We start from the raw sequence: 16,605 nt of genomic DNA, 5'->3' as shown, positions 1-16,605 counted from the left end.
ACTAGATACCATCTACAGGCATAGGACGATGAGCTGTGGAGCTCCATTTAGAAGAAGTACTTTTAAAATTAGATGTGTTTCCTGATGCGTGTGTGTGTGTGTGTGTGTGTGTGTGTGTGTGTGTGCGCGCGTGCGCACACGGGTGCGTTTCTGGCATGTGATTTATTCCAGATTGGCTGGGATACAGTTCAGAGAAATTAATATGCTGTGTATGTAATCTTCATTTGTACAATCTCTGCTATTTAAATATGGGCCAAACAAATCGGGAACACAGATAATGGTCATCATTCATTGCAAGTATGTGTGTCAAGTTCCAGCATCTCTTGTCTGGTTTTGCTGTTCCTGGGCCAGACTTGTAAAAATCCGTAGTGGAGAGAAGGTGGACTGGAGAGATGGCTCAGAAGTCAAAAGCATCGGCCATACTTATAGAGAATGCACACACCCAGATGTCAACTCACATCAGTCTGGGGAGATCCAGTGCCCTCTCCTGGCCTCCCATAGAACCAGGTAAGCATGTGGTTCATAGAAATGCATGCAGGCAAAACACGCAGACACATTACCTGTCTCTCTCTCTCTCTCTCTCTCTCTCTCTCTCTCTCTCTCTCTCTCTCTCGTTCCTTTTTTTTTTTTTTTTAAGATTTATTTATTATTGCGTATATGTGTACCTGCAGGCCAGAAGAGGGCACCAGATCTTACTATAGATGGTTGTAAGCCACCATGTGGTTGCTGGGATATGAACTCAGGACCTCTGGAAGAGCAGCCAGTGCTCTAACCACTGAGCCATCTCTCCAGCCCTCTCTTCTTCCTTATCTGGTCTCCTATTAATGGCCTTTTCCCATACTCTTTTGAGCTCTTTGGGCTCTGTTGCACAGTTTGGGCTATTGAGCCATTTGTAGTTTTCTTCAACTCTGAATGACAGGGAAGGTTGAAGGGTGTTGATCTTTGGGGATCCTTGGCATCGTTAGGGTTCTGTTGACTTATTTGGGACACGGAAACAAGATTGTTGAATATATCTGCATTGCGATTTAAACAAACCATTATAAATATTAAACCAGGGATGGTGGCTCACAGCTTTAATCTTGAATTTGGGAAATAGACGGGAGGATTGCTGTAAATTTGAGGTCAGTTCGAACCACATAAGTAGGTCAGTCAGGGTTGCATAGTGAGACCCTATGTCAAAACAGAAACAAAGGGACAAACTACAACATTAAGTCTGTCATGCTTGGTGGCCCCTTGGGAGAATTCAGGCTGACAAGGCTTTTTCATAAACTCACCCGAATGTAGTCTGAAGCAATGTAGTGGTTTGGAGTAACCACGAGAATTTAGCTACAGTGGACACTTGCCACTGTCCACTCCTTAGAGTTAATCCAGCTGGGCATGGTGGTAGCCCTTAGTTTTCAGCCCTTGAGAGGTATTAGATCTCTGAGACAGTGTAAAGAAATAGAAGGCAGAAACAGACCAGACTCTGACCTCAACAGAGAAATATGTCTACTAGCACACACACAGAAGGGCAACTTCTCTCTGCTAGGGGAAAAAGCTAGCTGTGACTCTTTGTAGGGGTGGGATGAGGGGCTTGGGTGGGAGGGCTGTTGGGTAACTGTTTCCCTTGCAGTCTATCCTTCCTGAAATTGTTTGCCGAGGCAGGACAGACTATCAGACAGCCCTCTCCGGATGACCATGGAGGGCTGAGGAAGCTCAGCTGGAACCCTGTTTTCACGCTCTCTCAGGGGCCAGGGCTAGCTCCAGACCAGCTAAGACTAGATAAGGAGGGAAAAAAGGAGTTAATCCAGTTGGGTAAGTCAATCCCTTGGTCAAGGTAATTTACCTTAAGGCACACTGAAGAGATAGAAGGAATTATTAGCCTTTTAATGAAATAATGCACTTTTCTTTTCCAGAAATCCCTCCCCTGAACAGTCTCTCTAAGTTACCATGAGGTTCTGTTGGGTCTGAGGCCTGACGTAGACAATCAAATGCAGACAAATGAAGTGTTTCCTTTGCTTCTCTCCTAATCTGATGCTCTGTGTGTCTTCTCCCTCTCTCTCCCTCTCCCTGTCCCTCTCCCTGTCCCTCTCCCCTTCCTCCTCTTCCTCCTCTCCCCCTCCCCCTCTTATTCCCCTCCCTCTCCCCCTCTACCTCCCCCCTCTCTGGTTCTTGCTCTCTTTCTTGCTCTGTCTCTCTACTGCATAACTCTTTTTCTTTTCTTTCTTTCATTCCTTCTAATTTTTATATTTGCTTTACATCCCCATCACAGCCCCTCCCCCCTCTCTTCCCACTCCCGCCCTTACAAATCCCTCTCCCATTCTCCCCATCCTGCTATTCATCTACATGCCCACCTCTGTGTCCGCTTAGCTCAATGTCTTAGCTTTCTCCTCTTCAACTTCCTTCTCTAAGTAGCTACAGAGATTTACAGTTTGCCTGCCCTGGGGTTTTTCTCTAAGAAATGTGCTCTCAAGTTTCCTCTGGAGCCCATTCTTCTTCTATTTCTTTGGGTTGTTTGTTTGTTTTGTTCTGGTTGGTTTTTTTGAGACAAGGACTCAGTCCGTAGCCCTGGCTATCCTGGAGCTCATGATGTAGACCAGGCTGGCTTCAAACTCATTGATCCATCAACCTCCACCCCCTCACCCAGAGTGCTGGGATTAAAGGTGTACGCCACCACATGTGGTCCAAATTCTTTTCATAATTAGGCTAAGGACCTCAAGAAGAAACCCCAATTGGCCCAGTAAAATGTGGTAACCATGAAGGGACTCCCCCAAATTTCTATTAACAATTGCTTTGTGTCATTTTGTACCTGAACAGCAGCCTGCCTCTAACACCCCTGAAAAGAATTTTAAATTACTATTTGTGGCATGCTTAATTTAAAGTGTGTGTGAGTGTGTGTGTGTGTGTGTGTGTGTGTGTGTGTGTGTGTGTGTGTGTGGTGTGGTGTGTTTCAAGGATAATTTTTGACCTGTGGTCTCTGTTTTTTTTCCTCCCATCCTTTGAAAACGCAGTTAACTAAAAATAGAGGAATTAACTGTCGGATTTGAGACAGAAGATACTGAAAAGTTAATTTTGAACTTCCTTCCTGATAGAATAATTTAGTCTGGCACTTTCAGATGTTAATTCTAGAAAGGAGCTGAGAAGAAAATCTTGGTAGGGGATTTACAAGAGAGGTAACAACATAATTTACCAAGAAAGTTTAAAATAAAGGCGGGAGATGCTAATGTGTCGTGAGCAGAGTTTAGATTTAACTGTGTGTCGAGAGACCTGATTAATAAAAACTGCCTGGTTTAGTTTGGCTTCTGTTGCTGTAATAAAACACAAACCACAACCAACTTTCAGGCAGGGGTTGATTTGTCTTCCAAATCCCAATTACATCCCATCATACAGGGAAATCAAGGCAGGAACCTGGCGGCAGGAGCTGAAGCAGAGATCACAGTGGCCTGCTGCTTGCTCCCCGTGGCTTGCTCAACCTGCTTTTTTAATACATCCAAGGGCCTTCCGGGAGATGTGTGTGTGGGGTGGGGATGGAAAAAGGAAGCCTCTCTCTTTGCCTCTTGCCCTCATCAGAAAGTCCATTCCTTCACTGGCATCAGAGCCTACCTCTTTGGGATTCTGGCATAGACCGAAGACCAGCTGAGACGTCCAGTCTGGCGGACTGAACAACAACTGGATTCCTGGACCTTCTGCTTATAGGCAGCTGTTCACTGCTGGATTAGCTGGACCACACACTCTAATAAACCTGTGTGTGTGTTTGTGTGGGTGTATGTGTCTGTGCATGTGTGTCTGTGTGTGTATGTTTGTCTGTGTGTGCGTGTGTCTGTGTGTGTGTGTCTTTGTGTGTGTCTATGTGTGTCTGTGTGTATGTCTGTGTGTGTGTGTCTGTGTGTGTGTCTGTGTGTATGTATGTTTGTGTGTGCATGTGTCCGTGTGTGTGTCTGTGTGTGTTTGTGTGTGTTTCTGTATCTGTGTGTGTGTCTCTGTGTGTGTGTCTGTGTGTATGTTTGTGTGTGTGTGCGTCTCTGTGTGTGTGCATGTCTGTGTGTGTGTGTGTTTGTGTGTGTATGTATGTGTGTGTGTGTATGTGTGTATGTCTGTGTGTGTGTTTGTGTGTGTATGTCTGTGTGTGTGTGTGTTTGTGTGTGTATGTCTGTGTGTGTGTTTGTGTGTGTGTGTGTGTGTGTGTGTGTGTGTGTGTGTGTGTGCTGGCATCAGCACAGAGGTTGGAGAAGCCATGTGTCCCGAGCATAGCACTTCGATCCTAGGGGCTACTTCCAAATTCTCATTTTGTCTCACTTCATTGGGTGGTAGCTTCACACTTTCAGGGCTCACAGCTTAAGGCTGGTTCACTAGTGTATCAGAGCCATCTTGGGATAGCAAGGCCTACCTTGGGCTTGGCTCATAGCTGAGCTTCCTTGTGGTGAGACCATTAACATATTAGAACTGGCCTCTGAGCCATCAGAGCTGCCTGGTGGCAAGTGCCCATCTGACAAGCAACACATTGTTCCAAGTCACACAAAATGGTTTTTAAATGACAGAAAATGGTTTCTCTTATGTTCCTAACAATTATATTTACAGACCCCCCGACCCCCTCATAATTAGATTTCCAAGGCAGAGTAAAGATAGAGAAGGCAGGGGCTGGAGAGATGGCTCAGAGGTTAAGAGCACTGACTGCTCTTCCAGAGGTCCTGAGTTCAATTCCCAGCAACCACATGATGGCTCACAACCATCTATAATCAGGTCTGGTGCCCTCTTCTGGCCTGCAGGCACATACACGCAGACAGAAAGCTGTATGATGTATACATAATAAATAAATGTTTAAAAAAAAAAGATAGAGAAGGCAGAAAGAGAGGAGTCTGACCTTCAACAGATAGAACTGTTTATTAGTGAGGGGGAGCCTCTCTCCCATTGGAAAACAAAGGGTCTATGGGGGCGGGGGGCGGGACTTAGTTGTGACCCTTGCAGGTGTGGGGGAGGGGCTTGGGAGTGAGGAAACTGTTGCAGGTGCAGCTTATGCGTCTCTCCTGCAGCCTCTCTTTCCCTGAGTTGTTTGTCTAAAGCTCAGCAGACTGCCTCTACCTCCAAGTGCTGGGATTAAAGTCATGGGCGACATACTGTTCTCCCGAAGCAGAACAATTAAACATGCCCTAACTCTGTGTGTCCTAAGTGTGGCTTTAATTATCAGAAAGACACTGGTCACATAAGAACCACACTTTTAAAACAAATGCCTAACTTCAAACCCATTTAAACTTAACTGGCTGCTTGTTTTTATTTATAAAACTGTTCAGCTGTTATCTGTTGGTAACATTCTGCAGAAATATAAATTCTTTTTTTGACAGGATCTCGCTATGTATCCTTGTCTGGAACTTCTTATAGTGACCAGGCTGGTCTTGAACTCATAGAGATCCACCTGCCTCTGCCTCCTGAGTGCTGGGATTACCATTACACCCAGCTAGAAATAGGACAACAATACCCCTCCCCCCATTCTTTTTGTTTTGGAGACAGAGTTTCTTGTGTAGCTTTGGATGTTTTGGACCTGTTGGTAGACCAGGCTGGCTTCGAACTCACGGAGATCTGCCTTGCCTCTGCCTCCCAAGTACTGGGATTAAAAGCATGCATCACCAACCCCTGGCTAGAAACATAACTTCTAACAAAGGAACACATTACATTTTTATTTGCTTGTATTTTATCTATATAGATGTTTTACTGACTGTATGTCTATACACCATTTCCTAGTGCCCACAGAAGCCAGAAGAGGGCATCAAATATCTTGGGACTTGAGTTACAGACAGTGTTAGACTGGGTTGTTGGAGGTGACACGGAAATTAAAGAAAGAGATGGACCTTTACGGAAGCAGACTGTCCTTTCTTAGAACAATGACAGGCAGCCATCTCTCCACAGGAGTGGGTACTTTTTACAGGGCAGACAAGTGGAACTTTTGAGGTGGAAGATTCCACCTGTGGATCGGCTCCCCTGCAATATCAAAGCTGTAAATACCAAAGAGGTTGATGTGTTGACTCTCTTGTCAGGAGCTTCCCAGCTCCTAACTGCCTGCAGATGTCATTAACATTTCAGTGTTCCTGTTTCTCAGCTCACTTGAACATTTAAGGCCATTACGTCACGTGGGTGCTGGTAAGTGGACCTGCGTCCTCTGGAAGAGTAGCCAGACTTCATAACCACTAAGCCACCTCTCCAGGCCTCAGAGCAGACAGAATTGAGTTCAAGGATAGATTCCATGTAAGCCTGGTCTTAGAGTCACTCCTATACCTCTTAAATTAATTGAAGTTGGCCATAACATGTCTTATTTACTCTAACTTCTTGGCATCTATCACTCTTCCAGGAAGGGATCAGATCTCATTCCCCAGTGACAACTGGCAGTCGAAGTTAGATCACCAGATTAATTGACGTCTTCAGAGAAATTTGTTCAGAGAACAGAGGCAATATTTTTAGAATCAAAATAGAGTCCTACTGGCACATGGTGCCTGCTTTCATTCTAGCATTTAATAGGCTGAAGGAAGATCACAAGCTTGGTTCTAGCCTTGGGTTCATAGAGAGACCTTGTCTTGAAGCCAACAAAAATGGAATCACTTGCGCCAGCCCTTCCAAAATGAACCAGAGCTGAGCATGGTGGCTCACACCTTTAATCCCAGTACTTGGGAGGCACCAGCTAATGGACCTCTCTGAGTTCAAAGCTAGCCTGGTTTATAAACCAGGTCAGTTCCAGGTCAGCCAGGAATTCTTAGTTAGATCCTGTCTCCCAAAACCAAAACCAAAATAAAACAAAAACAAAACCCAACAACAATAGCAACAAAGGAACTAAAGCCAAGAGGTCACGGAGAAATAGTCCTCTCGTGTATGGCTACCCACCACTAACTGAATGTCCCCGCCTTGGTTTTTCCTCGCTTCTGTTTATGAGGTTTGGTTCTGGCACAGGTATATCTCAGGAATTTCCACACCAAGTCCCTCAAGATCTAGGTCTGAAAATAGGTCTGTAACTTTTCCTGGCCAAGCTATTCTAAACAAAGGACGGGCCCCAGGCTTCAATTACCACATGGTTGAGACAACAGAACCCAAAGAACAGGGAATTTCCTCAGGAATCTCATGCTGGGGCAGGAAAAGGCTGAAGCCTAGTGCCAGACAGAAGAGGAATCTGTCTCCTAGGAAGAGACTTCACACATTTCTGACAGCTTCTCAAATGCCTTTAGGGACAGACTGTAACACAGACACTAAGAATCAAGAATGGATGGGCGGGGCTGTGGGTGGGCGGGGCTATGGATGGGACCAACTTTGACAGCACTACATAGCTATTCCCTCTGTTTAAACCTGAACCCTGTGTTCAATACCATCTAAGGAGAGCGGTCACTAGATCTCTGCGTTTGAGGCCAGGGAGAAGAAATCTCTCTCTGCTTTCAACTATTCTGTCTCCGTAGTTGGCCTCCTGATGATAGGTGATGAACCTAGCTTATTACTGCGGTCAGGGCCCAGATGCTAACCCTAAAACAGCCAGTCACGGGACCAAGAATGGATGGCTCCATTTCCATGTATCCATACTGTCTTTGTAGTCTCCTGATAATTGGTTTCTAGTTTTATTTTACAATGATAAAAGATACAAGAAAGTTATTGAAATATTTTCGTATCGATGGAGACTCCTTTCATGACCTAAAATGTGATCTGTTCCCTGCGCTGATAAGAAGACCATGTATTCTGCAGCTGTTGGGTGGAATATTCTTAAGACTTTATGTTTTCTCTGCATGTATGACTGTGCGCATGGTGTATGCCTGGTGCCTATAGAAACAGAGGACACCCGATGTCTGGATCAGGAGTTACAGATAGTTGTGAGCCCATGTGGGCGCTGGGAACAGAATCTGGGTCCTCTGCAAGAGCTGTCTCTGCAGCCCTGGGCTATTCTTTATCAGTGCCTTTAATTCATTTGTGTACGGGAGTTTGTTGCAAAACGTCTTTCTCAAGGAAGACATGAACAATGTCTACCCTTCCCTCTAAGGTCCCTAAGGACACACATGGTTCCACTAAAGTGCACTGTGGAAACTCCCTCCATGAGGGTATGTAGACAGCCAATGAGCCCAACTAAGATGAACTCTCCAAGATGGCTGCTGGTGAGTCTTGGGGAGTCCATGGGTATGATTGTAAACACAAGTATGGGGACGCTCCTTAACCATTGTGTCCTTTAACCAAGCTATGGCAGTCACTCCTCCTCTGGATCTTGTGGCTTTCCTAGCCAGAGGTTGTCTAACTTCTCAGTACTAGATGCACATGTCCCTCTGCGATAAGGTCTTGGGCCTTCAGTCCGATCAGAGAATTGATTCTACCCGTAACTACTCAAGCACTATTGCAAAGGCTAGCACAGCTTACCTGGTGGTTTCATCATGATGCTGAGTGGGACTTGTGGTCTTAATTCTCCCCAGGATCTCACACTGAAGGAACCAGCTCACAGGGAGGGGAGTCTTCAGGCCCAGTCCTGGCTTTGTTTCTTCAAGTCCTGCGACCAAAGGATGCGACCTCTTTAGCAATAGGGTCTACCACGTGGTTCTGTAAGGCAACCAACAGTGGTGGCAAAGCCATCACTGTTTTAGGGGTTTCTATGACCTCTGTGGCTATGATGGCATTCTTGGGTTGTCAACTTGGATATACTCAATGAGGCTTAGAGCGAAGCGCGCTGCTAAAAGGAAAAGAGAAAGTTCATCTCATGAGGAATAAATAACACACCACTCAAGAGCTTAATGAATTCGCTGATTTATTCAAGCAGGAGCCTGGAAAATATGTGCGGGAATGGACTCTAAGGACATGGAATAGTAGTGGAAGGAAAAAAAACATTAGATCAGGTTTCTTGATATAGGTTCGCTGAGTGGAAATCCTAGGTTTACTATGGGAGCTTGAACATCCATGGTGTCAAATGTGTGGTTGGCTGAAGCAATAGTCAAAGATGGCCTACGGAAAAGAAGCTAGAGATGACGGTGTCCCTTGGGTTAGTGTTGATGAAGGGTTTAAGGCTCAGGGAAACGGCAATGCTAGAGTGGGCACGCTGTATAAAGCCCAATTCAGTCTGGAGTGTGGGAGATCCATTAGGGCATCTCTGGGTTTTGTGATTAAAGTCAGCAGCAAAACCACCACAATTCAATACAGTCCCTTCTACCTGACCATGGTCTTGATCAAGGAAAAATTCTTCCAACTCAATGGTTCTCAACCTTTCTAATGCTGAGACCCTTTAATACAGTTCCTCGTGTTGGAGTAAACCTCAGTCAGGAAATTATTTTTATTACCATTTCATAATTGTAATTTTGCTACCATTATGAATCATAGTATAAATACCTGTGTTTTCTAATGGTCTTAGGCAGTTCCTGTGAGAGAGTTGCTTGGTCCCAATCCTCAGATTGAGAACCGATACCCTAACATACAACAGCCAACAATTTCTATGGCAGTAACCCATTCCTAGCACCAGTTTTCCTATGTAACCACTTACAGCTTCTAGGGGCACCTGCTTCTAACTTTGTAAACTCTTTAACATCTAGAGATGTTAAAGGCCATTGCGAATTTTTCCCAAAGTCCACCCATACAACAATATACTTCCTCCATCAAGGCCACACCTCCTAACAGTGCCACCTCCCATGGGCCAAGCATATTCAAACCACCACATCTGGTAAACGGAAACCCACTTTGCCGATGCCCGAGGAATACTGGGTTTAGTTTCTGTTTACCCAACAACAGTCTTTCTGTTTACTGGGTCAGAGTCCTGCCTGGGTTAGTAAACTAAGGTTTAGAAAGGAAATGAAAGATATTATAAAGAGGGGAAAAAAGCAAAAGATTAAGACTATTGAGAGCTAGGGAGATGGCTCGGCAGCTCCTGCTTCCTGCTCCTGCAGAGGGACCAGGTCAGTTCCCAGAACCAACAGCAGGTGGCTTGCACCAGGCTGTAACTCTAGCTTCATGGTATCCAACACCCTCTTCTGACCTCTGTGGGTACACACACACACACACACACACACATACACACACATACACACACATACACACACATACACACACATACACACACATACACACACATACACACACATACACACACATACACACACATACACACACAGACACATACACAGACACATACACACACATACACACACACAGACACATACACACACACACATACATACACACACATACACACACATACACACACATACACACACATACACACATACATACACACACATACACATACACACACATACACACACAGACACATACACATACACACACATACACACATACATACACACACACACACTAACTGCTTTAAGGTCATCTAAGATGGTTCCCCCCTTCCCCTGCTTCCATGAGGGTTCCCCCTTACCCACTCACTCACTCCCTCCCACATCCCCATCCTGACATTCTCCTACACTGGGGCGTCGAGCCTTGACGAGACTAAGGGCTTCTCCTCCCACTGATGCCTGACAAGGCCGTCCTCTCTTACATATGCGGATGGAGCCATAGGTCCATCCCTGTGTTCTCTTGGGATGGTGGATTTGTTCCTGGGAGCTCTGGGGGAGGGGGGTGTGGTTAGCTGATATTGTTGTTCTTCCTATGGGGTTGCAAACCCCTTCAGCTCCTTCCGTCCTTTCTCTAATTCCTTCATTGGGGACCCTGTTCTCGTTCAATGGTTGGCTGTGAGCATCTGCCTCTATATTTGTCAGGTTCTGGCAGAGCCTCTCAGGAGACAGCTCTATCAGGCTCCTGTCAGCATGCACTTCTTGGGAAATATTTTTTTTAATTAAAGTAAAATAAATTAGAAGTTATAGCAGAAAGGTTATTACCATGAAAAGAAAAGAAAAATTGCCCTGTAATGTGAAAGGCCGAGTGTGTACGAAATCTGTTTACTAACAAAGCATTTTTTTTTAACAAGAAAGAGACAGAATAGAGCACTTTCCCTCTGGGTCCTCTAAAAGTGGAATCTTGTCCCCTAGAGCTACGGGTGGAGGGATGGAGAGAGGCTGTGTGGAAAGGTGACAGCTATCGCCTTAGTAGTTTCCCTTCTTCTTGGATTATCGCCCTCTGCTGGCCACACTTAGTTTTGCAGTCTATGTTCTGGGCAGGTTCTCTCACCCTCTGGAGGTTCCCCGTCTCCCTGGAGGGAAAACTAACTCTAGCGTTGCTAAGGTATTGAACAGGGGACATCTCCCGAGTGGAGTGCTCTGGTATTTGGGGGAAAGCAAACGCAGATGAGATCGGTGTGGGAGAACCATTCTCTATGCCTTCACGACCCACTCAGCAAGCATTAAATCTGGATGGATGGGCTAGAGAGATGGCTCAGTGGTTAAGAGCACCGACTGCTCTTCCAGAGGTCCTGAGTTCAAATCCCGGCAACCACATGGTGGCTCACAACCATCTGTAATGGGATCCGATGCCCTCTTCTGGTGTGTCTGAAGACAGCTACAGTGTACTCATATACAAAATAAATAAATAAATCTTAAAACCTGTGCTGGATGAGATCACACAGTCACCTGCTGGAGCTTTAGAGTGCTCGCCCCCTAGCATTGCACCTCAGGGTAGGACTGGCTCTAGAGGGTGATCCACCCCAGACCTCAGGCTTGGTCACTGTCTTAGTCACTGTTCTACTGCTGTGAAGAGACACCAGGACCAAGGCAACTCTTACAAAACAGAGCATTTAATTGGGGGCTTGCTTACAGTTTTATAGTTAATCCATGGTCATTATGGTGGGAAGCAAACAGGCATGGTGCTGGAGCAATAGCTGAGAGCCACACCCTGATCTGTCAGTCACAGACAGACCACACCTCCTCCAACAAGGCCACACCTCCTCCAAGGCCACACCCCCTCCAGCAAGGCCATACCTCCCAATCCTTCTAATCCTTCTGGAACAGTTCACCAACTGGGGATTAAGCAAGCAAGTATGTGAGCCTATGAGGGCCATTTTCATTCAAATTACCACACTCACTTCCAGATACCTCAGTTTTTTTCCACTTATTCACTTTACATCCTGTTCACTGCCCCCTTCCTTATCATCCCCTCCTACAATTCTTCCCTCATCCCCCTCCTCTTCTTCTTTGGACTAGTGGGGCCCCCTGGGGTATTCCCCCACCCTGGCACTTCAAGTCTCTGCAAAGCTAGGCACATCCTCTCCCACTGAGGCCAGACAAGGCAGCTCAGCTAGAAGAACATATTCCACGAACAGGAAACAGCTTTTGGGACAGCCGTGCTCCAGTCGATTGGGACCCACAGGAAGACAAAGCTGCACACCTGCCACATATGTGTCTAGACCCAGCCTGCGTTTGTTCTCTGGTTGGGGGTTCAGTCTCAGTAAAAGGGTCCAGGTTAGTTGACTTTGTTGGTCTTCCTGTGGAGTTCCTATCCCTTTGGGGGCCCGAAATCCTTCTTCCTATTTCTCCATAAGAGTCCCCAAGCTCCATCCACTGTTTGACCGTGGGTGTCTGTATCTGTCTGAGTCAGCTGCTTGGTGGAGCCTCTCAGACGAATGGATAAAGAGAATGTGGTACATCTACACAGTGGAATACTATTCAGCTGTTAAAAACAAAGACATCATGAATTTTGCAGGCAAATGAATGGAACTTGAGAATATCATCCTGAGTGAGGTAACCCAGACCCAAAAGGGCATGCATGGTACGTACTCACGTATAAGTGGATATTAGCCATAAAGTACAGGATAATCACACAACGATCCACAGACCCACAAAAAGCTAAACCAGGAAGAAGGCACAAGAGAGGACACTTGAATCTCACAGAGAAGGCAGATGGAGGGAGAGACCTGGGAGAGAAAGGGGATGAGGAGGGAAATGGGGGTGAGGCTAAGGATCAGGGGTGGGGAGGGACAGGAGAGATGGCCAAAGAGCCATGAGAATGAACGAAATCTGCAACTGATAGGGGTGAGGTGTGGGGGGCATCTCTAGGATGAGACAGAGACCTGGGATAAGGAAGGCACCCAAAAGTCAATAGGGGTGACCTTAGCTGTGACTCATAGCATTGGGGATACGGAACCTGAAGAGGCCACCTCCTGTAGCCAGGCAGGAACCACAGTGGAGCTACAGAAACATCAACCCACCCATAAAACTTCAACCCAAAATTTATCCTGTCTACAAGGAATCCAGGCATGCGGGACAGAGCAGGGACTGAGGGCACAGCCAACCAAGACCCATCCCATGGGAAAGCACCAATCCCTGACACTCTGTTATGCTTGCAGACAGGAGATAACTCAGCTGTCACCCACTTGAGTGTGTGTTCACAGTATCCTTCTCCACAAAGCCAAACCTCCTGTCACCTGAATTTTCCAGCCTGCCAATGAATGGCCTCCCCCTTCTCTGTGACAGCCCCTTGCGGCTGGAGTAAGGGGGTGGGTGATCATAAACTTCCTAACTTGTTTCTTATTATCAGGCCCGGATGGAAGTTCAGTCTCTTTTTGTTAAGACAGTGTTTCTCTGCATAGTTCTGATTGCCCAGAACTCACTCTGTAGACTAGGCTGCCCTGGAACTCAGAGATCTGCCTTTCTCTGCCTCCCAAGGGCTGGGATCAAAGGTGTGCACCACCACTGCCTGGCTTGGGAGTTCAGTCTTAAGCAATAGGTTTTCTCTCAAAACAAGGGCCAGCCACAACCCTCCTTGGAGAATAGTAAAATGGATGTGCTATTCACAGCTGATCTCTTCCTCAGGAGGAGGAGGGGGGAGAGGAGGAAGAAGAGGAGGAGCAGGAGGAAGAGGAGGAGGAGAAGGAGGAGGAGGAGGTAGTATGCCACCAGAACACCCTGCTGGTATTTGAAGCCTTCAAGGACCCCGAGCTTGTCCTGTAGACAGGTCTGCCAGTTGCCTTTAACCACGGCCATCCAGCTTACCTTTAGGATTAGACTTCTGCTTCACTTTCCCCTTCTTGCTCCTTCTTCTCACGGGAGCCTTTTGGTTGATTTGTCTTTTGACAGGGTCTCCTTATGTACCTTATGACCTTGAACTCTCAATCCTCCTGTCTCATCCACCCAGGACTAGGTGTAAAGGTATATGCCACCGAGCCAGGCCTGTAATTTTCATTTGTTTGGTTTTGTTGTTCGCTTGTTTGTCTGAGACAAGGTCTCATATACCCAGCTGGCCTCAATCGTAACTGAGGCTAGCTTTGAACTCCTGGCCCTCTTCCACCTTCTAAATGTTGGTATTACAGGTGTGCATCGTCACACCTGGCCCCAGCTTCTAGCTTCAAAATAAATCCACAACCCAGGAACATTTGTCTAAACTCTTTAATTAAAATTTGCTGTGAAAGCCGGTGTGTACAGAAAGTATTTGTGTTTGCTGAGAAAACAGCTTAGACTAGTTCTGATGGCTGCGCATATTTTGATAATGAAGTTTTAAGTAGCTTCTTGGTTTCAGTTCTATTTAAAATATTTGTGTGGTTTCTTTTTTAAAAAAAAAAGGTGGTATGCTGTTCTTTATCAATCAAATTATCAACGCAAGACACGCTGAGGAGATTCAAAGAATCAACTGTCACACATCCATGTTCTGTTCAGACTCCAGGATTACAGCAATCTCTGAACTACGTCATTCATGCCCCAGCGGCCAGCCGGTCCAATTCAGACTGGAGATTAGCGCCGGTCTCCGACTCAGTTTACCCAATATCTTGTTTCCGTGAGTCTCACCTTAAATGAGACAGCTCAGCGAAATTAAGACCCTGCCGATCCCATTTCAAAATTAATGTTCTTTCCAGGAACTGCAGGAACCTCTTGCTTCATATAATAAGCAAGACATCCCCAAGGACAAGCATCTAAAAGAGCAGGCCCATTCACAGAAAACAGATCCCACACGAAGCAGGCGCTCACGTGGAGGCACCGGGGAAACAAGCTGCGTGAGCTCTCGCACGCACGCGTGCATTTGCTGAGACGACTTTCTGCGGCTGATTCTTTGCAGCTTCAAGTGGATTTCAGAGATTTAACTCAGGTCATCAGATCGCTTCTCGGCCTTTTGGCTAAGATCAAGTGTAGTAACTCAGGTCATCAGGTTTGCTTGGTGGGGTGACAAGGGCTTTTGCCCCCTGAGCTCTCTCAGCAACCCTGTGATGCTATTCTTGACGGTGTGCGATTAATCTAAATGCTCACTGATGAGCAGCGGCTGAGATGTCACCATGCGTTTGGATAAGGGACTGTGCTGTCATCACCAGTGAACCATTACATTTCCCCTTTTGAGATAGGATACTGCTACCTAACCCAGGCTGACTTTGAACTTGTGATCGTCTAGCCTCCATGAGGCCCAGCTACAGGCATACTCTCTAAATGCTAGGAGTGCTTACCAGAGTAGCACGGAGAGCTTTTGTATCATTACCTACTAAGATAAGCAACACTTTAAAGGGGTAAGACGATAATGCGGCCTTCACTACCTGTAGCAAGCATTAACCGGGATCCCCTGCAGTAAACGTACTGCGTTTACTGCTAGGATCTGGACCAGCTTAGAGCAGTGGTTCTTAAACTTCCTAATGTTGTGACCCTTTAACACAGTTCCTCCTGTTGTGGCCACCCCCCACCATTGTTTTCATTGCTACTTTATTATTGTCATTTTGCTACTATTATGAATCATAATGTAAATATCTGATGTTTCCAATGGTCTTAGGCGACCCCCGTGGAAAGGTCTTTGGGGTCACAACCCACTGGCTTAGAGATGCTTGGGAAGTCCCAAGCCGCTTTGCTATTGGTTTGTTTGTATCCCTGGTTGACCTTGAACCCCGGGACCGCTTCGGGTTCTGGGTTTACAGGAGCTCAGTGGGACTCCAGTTCTGGTGGCGACCCTGCCCTATCATCAACACTTCATTTTTCTAGTAGAATTCTCCTCGATGTTGGAGTTCTCTTCTATTCTCTCCTCAAATTTTTTTTTTTTAAAGTGCAAGGCGGTTTTCTTCTAGAAAATAGCAACTGTGAGAGGGGAGCAGGGTGCTCCGGGAATGTTAGGAGCTCGAGGTCACCACCACTACTTGATGAAATTTGAGAGTTTCTATAAGCCGGTGAGAAGGCGCCTTTAGGCTAAGATGCTTGGTGAGGCAGGTGGTTCAAAGGTCTGGTCCGCACCTAGGGATGGGATCAGGGCGCTGAATGCACCTCACTCCACCTCCTCCTTCTTCTCTTCCAGCATCTCCACCGATAGTGTCTGTTCCCCGGGATCAGGGCCTGGACTCACACGGATCCTCACCGAAGGCTCCGGCGGCCCTGCGGCCTCCTCCGTGCTTCCCTCGGGCTTTGCTGAGGCTGGCGGTGGAGAACTCGGGGCTGGGGGCTCCGGGGGCTCCTTGGGCTCTGACGGCTCCTGGGGTGCAGGTTGGTCTGTGGCTCCAGAGCCCTCCTCTCCCCCGGCTTCTTGCGAGCTCTTGGCCTGAAACCCAGAGAGCATGGCACTTGAGGCATGATCCTCTAAGAGGACATAGGAAGATCTTGCAAGCCAACTTGCCCTCACTTTCTGGGGCTTCCAGGGGACAGCGGTGCACAGAAGGAGAAAGCAAGTGGCCTGGGAGAGCAACATCGTGGTTGTGTAGGGCAAACAATGCAGTATCAGCAAGTTGGAGTTTGAAGATAAGAGGGGAATGGTGTTGGGGATGTCTCCATAGGTAGGTCAAGCTGA

The 16,605-nt window shown here is 46.6% G+C and overlaps 1 protein-coding gene, 1 long non-coding RNA gene and 1 pseudogene across 3 annotated transcripts in view; 2 read left to right on the top strand and 1 right to left on the bottom strand.

Annotated features, from left to right (window-relative positions):
• Nucleotides 1–286: 286 nt before the first annotated feature.
• Nucleotides 287–14,271, top strand: LOC147998787 (uncharacterized). Its single transcript, XR_015643751.1, has 4 exons — nt 287–507; nt 12,185–12,323; nt 12,565–12,630; nt 13,674–14,271. It is a non-coding gene; the product is annotated as an uncharacterized LOC147998787 (long non-coding RNA).
• Cngb1 (cyclic nucleotide gated channel subunit beta 1) overlaps nt 14,229–16,605 on the bottom strand; it is a 65,906-nt gene continuing 63,529 nt past the window's right edge. The window contains exon 21 of one of the 2 annotated variants that reach the window (XM_087595269.1): nt 14,229–16,359. In XM_087595269.1, the coding sequence (XP_087451395.1) occupies nt 16,090–16,359 (270 nt within the window). In that variant the 3' untranslated portion in view covers nt 14,229–16,089. 2 annotated transcript variants of the gene reach the window in all.
• Nucleotides 14,949–15,088, top strand: Rnu2-69-ps1 (RNA, U2 small nuclear 69, pseudogene 1; annotated as a pseudogene).

This window comes from Rattus norvegicus, chromosome 19, assembly GCF_021556685.1.
Source record: "Rattus norvegicus strain SHRSP/BbbUtx chromosome 19, alternate assembly SHRSP_T2T, whole genome shotgun sequence".
In the NCBI taxonomy this organism is placed as follows: Eukaryota; Metazoa; Chordata; class Mammalia; order Rodentia; family Muridae; genus Rattus; species Rattus norvegicus.
The sequence above is the reverse complement of the archived record's forward strand: the minus strand, read 5'-3'. Positions and strand labels throughout refer to the sequence as shown.